This window comes from Accipiter gentilis, unplaced genomic scaffold (assembly GCF_929443795.1).
Source record: "Accipiter gentilis unplaced genomic scaffold, bAccGen1.1, whole genome shotgun sequence".
Classification (NCBI taxonomy): Eukaryota; Metazoa; Chordata; class Aves; order Accipitriformes; family Accipitridae; genus Astur; species Astur gentilis.
The window spans coordinates 436,454-441,236 of NW_026061048.1; the positions used below are offsets into that span (position 1 = coordinate 436,454).

The 4,783-nt window shown below is 49.7% G+C and overlaps 1 protein-coding gene across 1 annotated transcript; it reads left to right on the plus strand.

Moving 5' to 3' along the window:
• Positions 1-1,468: 1,468 nt before the first annotated feature.
• On the plus strand, positions 1,469-3,862 carry LOC126037332 (electroneutral sodium bicarbonate exchanger 1-like). Its single transcript, XM_049797643.1, has 5 exons — positions 1,469-1,639; positions 1,739-1,876; positions 2,355-2,455; positions 2,977-3,081; positions 3,352-3,862. Exons 1-4 carry the CDS (start codon positions 1,493-1,495, stop codon positions 3,062-3,064), a joined length of 474 nt encoding a protein of 157 aa, XP_049653600.1. The 5' UTR covers positions 1,469-1,492; the 3' UTR covers positions 3,065-3,081; positions 3,352-3,862.
• The last annotated feature ends 921 nt before the right edge of the window (positions 3,863-4,783 follow it).

Consider the following 4,783-nt stretch of genomic DNA (forward strand, 5'->3'; position numbering starts at 1 on the left):
GCTGCTCTGTCTTCTTCACTTCTGTGTTAAAGGTGAGAGGAAAATGCAAACCACCCAACAACCGTGAGCTTGTTGGAGGTTACAGAAAAACAGTCCCCTCTCTGCAGGCCTGAGTAGTTAGTTGTGGAGCGGAGGAGGAGGAGGTGGTCCCAACCCTTGGGGCTTGACCAACGGTGGGAACCAGCCTCGGTTAGGTTTTGCAGCCCTTCAGGCCCCTGTTTGGTGTGCTCGAGGCGAGCAAGCAACGCAACTGCTTGAATTTTTGGGTGTCTTTCAGGCCCACCCATGTTTATGGGTTACAGTTGAGCATATTCAGACGAGCACATCTGCTCTGTTTCAAACAGGCAGCCCTTTAGTGGCTGCAATTTGCTCCCCAAATGCCGCGGAGCAGCCGTTCCCAGGAGCTAAACACAGTGAGGTCATCCCCGTGGGCTTCCTTGCACGTTCCTCCCACAAAGTAATCTCGTCTCTAGGCTAAAAGGAGGCCTGTGGCCTTTGCCTGTTGCCCCAAGAATAGGCAGAAGTGTTTCTTCTACCGCCAGAGAATGCGGCATAGGGTAGCACGGGTGAAATCGCCTATTTTCCTCCAACCTTTCTGGAAAATAGGATTATTCTGAGGAGAGATAACTCCCAAGTTCAGCCTAAAGCAGAGCCTTAGCTCACTCGTGCGCACAAAATGGCAAAACAATGGTTAATATCTGACCCATCTCTAAGCCTGAATGGAAGCTGGAAAGCTTCAAGCAATTTTAGGCAGTGCCTGTGGAAGAGGGTGGTAATACTGAAAATGCAATACAGAAAAAGAAACGATTGCATTCTTTCTTTTTTTTTTCTCCCCCCCCCCCCCCCCCCCCAGTTTATACCAATGCCTGTGCTTTATGGCGTCTTTCTCTACATGGGTGTGTCGTCACTCAGAGGAATTCAGGTACGGACTCTTTTACAGCGTGCAGCATGTCGGCTCCCTGGTATTTTGTCTCTGTAGCAGCAGGGAAAAAAGCAGTGGCATGGGAAAAACTTCTCGCAGAGCAAGCAATGAAACTCTTTTGCGTAAGAAAGAGATTGGTGGAGGCACAGGAGGTATATAGGGCTGGGAGGACCAGGCAAGTTCAGCGCTCTCTGTTGCAGGGTTTAGGGCAGGTCAGTGTTTGGTTACGTGAAAAGCGGGGGAATTTGGTGCAAAGGGAAGGCAGTTTCTACCACTGGTGGAAATCCTCATGGGGGGATTCAGTGGGCCGAGAAATGCTAATAATGGAATGGCATGGAATAGTTGCCGTTTGGTGGGCAGCTCTCAGGGGCAAGCCGGTTGCTAGATGGAGCGAAGGGAAAATGGGTGCTGCTCCCAGGAGGAATGCGGTGGGATCCAGGATTTCTGACGGCAAGCGAGATGCTGCAAAGTGCCTCCACGTCTCGAGAGGGCCAGAAACTTGCCGCAATCCCAAGGTGGCAACCTTTCCCTTTTATTTCGCAGTTCTTTGATCGCTTGAAGCTGTTTTGGATGCCAGCGAAGCACCAGCCGGATTTCATCTACCTGCGGCACGTGCCCTTGCGAAAGGTGCATTTCTTCACGGCGATCCAGCTGACCTGCCTCGTCCTGCTCTGGACCATCAAGGTGTCCCGTGCCGCCATCATCTTTCCCATGATGGTAAGAGCTGCCACCGCTCGGCAGCGGGGTGTTTGCAGCGTTGGAGTGAGAGGTGGCATCGTCTCTGAGCTCACCGCATCTTCCCTCTTATTCATGAAGGTTTTGGCTCTCGTATTTGTCTGGAAAGCGATGGATTTTTGCTTCTCAAAGCGAGAGCTCAGCTTTCTGGATGACCTTATGCCAGAAAGGAAGAAGAAGTTGGACGATGCCAGAAATGAAGCTGGAGAAGAAGAAGAGGTAAGGCTTGCTGTGTCCTCGGGGCTGGACATCTCCGTGTGTCTGTGAGATTGCCTGTTTCTCTTACAGCTTGTCTGGAAATGTTGGGGGAAGATCAGCACTCAATCGAAATAGATCCCAATAGCCTGTAACTTTTGTAACCTTTGTTTCCTCAAGTAGCAGTGAGCTGAACGCTTGAATACAGGTGTAATTTTTAAAACGAGTCGTTTTTCACAAAGGTCATTATCATTATGATGATTATTATTAGATGCTGCTGCGGCTGCTGCTGCTGGCAAGAGTTGCTCATAATCGTGTTTTGAACACACAGTCCCCCTGCCCCGAAATCTTTGGAGTGAACGGTTTCTCCCCTGCTGCACTAATACCTATAGCTGCCAAGGGGCAGAAGCGGAGGGCAGACTGCTAAGTTTGTGCTGGGCATTCAGCTTATCTCCACTTTGATCAAAGACAGAGAACGTGATTTGTCCCTTTTTTACATCAGGAGTCCAGGAGGGCCATGGAAGCTGCTGCTACTGCAAGTTCAGTTCAGCTGAACGTGGGGAAGACCAGTGACGTGGATATCCCAAAGCAAAGCAGTGACAGGTGAAGCTCCACCAAGCGCCAGGAACCCCGGCAAGATTAGCGTGAAGGTGTTTGGCAGAGTTTTCTCCACTTGCCTCTTTGTGGGGCATCCCACAGAAACCAGCAGGCAGCTTGGTGGGAAAATCAAATTTGGGGGCAGGGCTGCAGGAAGTGATTGCAAGGCTCTGACCGCAAGCAGAGTGGCTGCAGCACTCGCGTTTGACCCCCAAACCTTGCCTCATCAGTGCTTTTACGGTAGCTGGAGATCCTCATACTTAACACATGAGGAGTTGCAGGCATGATCTGTACCAGCAGTGGCTTAGGAACCCGGACCGGGGCTAAGCCCCAGCAAGAGCCTTTGCACAGAGCTGTTGCTCTGCAGCTCCCGGGCTTGCCTCCCAAAACTCCTCATCCAGCAAAACCTCCCACACTTATGCAGAGCTTTGATTCTCGGGGCTCCGCTGTTCCTCTTGCTGATGCTAATGCCCTTGGTGGCATCAGTTCCCATAATCACGGATTGCTATGTAAAATATTTATTGCAGGACTGATCCTTCTGAGATTGTTATCCTGGATGAAATGTCACAAATGACCGTATGGAAGGCTCTCACTTTGAAGACAGAAACCCTTTGAATCCAGGGAGGAAAAAGGTAAAGGATTGCACGTGAACGTGACCGTGCTCCTCTGCAAGTGATGGCGCACACCTACGCTTTTCCCACGCTTTGGCCGGCAAGGCTGAGCAAATGGCCTGTCCCTGGGAACAGGCAGGGAGGTCTGTGGCATGCAAACCAGCTCCTCTCTGCTGGGGTGGTCCCCCGAACAGGGCTGAATCAGCAGCAGCTGGCAGGTCTTCCACTGATGATGCTCTCCCTCTTTTTCTCTTCCCTTCGCCTTTCCCCACTCCCGCTTTTCACGTTTAGGAATCTTGACTTTGAAGGAGAGGAGTGAGAGCGTGACTCGGGGATGTGCCAACGCAGACAGAGGGAGAAGGCGCTTTGTTTCAGTTGGAGGATTCCCATTAAAGCCATGCAGATGTTTTCAGTTATCCTTGGTGTGCTTCAGGCATTCAGTATCTCTAGACCAGCAAGCTGAGGGGAACGTCACAGTCAAGGGGAGTTTGGTGGTGTTAAGTCTGTGTGCGTACGTGCGTGTGGGGGTGTGGGTTTGTAGTGGTAGAGGGACTGCTACTGCTTTATCATTCAGTGCTCTTCTTTTAATACCTAATTCCTCCTCTTTGTTTTCCTTCTCTTTTTTCCAAATGTAAACTGGGAATGTCCAAAATAATTTTCTGTTATATTTGATGCATTCTCCACTTTCTTCTTGATCACGACTGGGTTTTTGGTCTGGTTTGGAGTTCTGGCTTTAATTCACTCTTATGTCTCTTACTGGTACAAGAGGGATGCCCTCTGCAGCAGGGCAGCATAGAGAGCATCCGAGCAGTTGGCCTAAGGTGAAAGAAAAGCATTTGCTCCCTGCGCTCCAGTTTTACCTTTCTTGGTTGGTTTGGCAAGTATCACAATAATGTGTGATGAACTGACCGTAAACCCCATTCACCGTCTCCCTGTGCCACTGGGGGGGGGGTGGTAGGGAATCTGGGAGTGAAGTTGTGCCTGGGAAGAAGGGAGGGGTGGAGGGAAGGTGCTCTGAGATTTGGTTGTATTTCTCATTACCCTGCTCTGGTTGATTTGTAATAAATTGAGTTAATTTTCCTCAAGCGGAGTCTCTTTTGCCAGTGACGGTAATTGGTGAGTGATCTCTCCTGTCCTTATCTCGACCCACAAGCTCTTTGTTATATTTTCTCTCCCCTGTCCAGCTGAGGAGGGGGAGTGATAGAACGGCTTTGGTGGGCACCTGGCATCCAGCCAGGGTCAACCCACCACAGGGGGAAATGATGTACTTAAGAAATTGTGGCCTTTTTCGTGTGGCTTAAGTACATAAAGCTCTTGTGAAACAAGATCCCCTTTGTATGATCAACGCATGCCTTGCTAACAACTGTGCCCCTGAAGAAGAACTAAAAAACTGAGAAGAAGGCAACATCTTACTCCAGGAGGCACCAAAAAGTTGAATAATTGCTAATAGGCATGAAGTCAGAAGCATCTTCGCGAACTGGAGGAAAGGTAAAGAAAGGTGGCAGGGGGAGATCATGACCACCAACTCAATTCCACACCAAAAAGACTTACCCCCCCACTCTCCTTGAGCATGCGCTGTAGAAGAAAAGAACACTGGACCTTTAATTCCAAGCAGGGAAACTGTAGCCCAATAGAAACTGTGCGAGATAAGCTACTCCCGGCAATAGTTTTGGGAAGAACTTTGGAAATCGAATATGTATAACTGAACTGTATAAATTGCTTG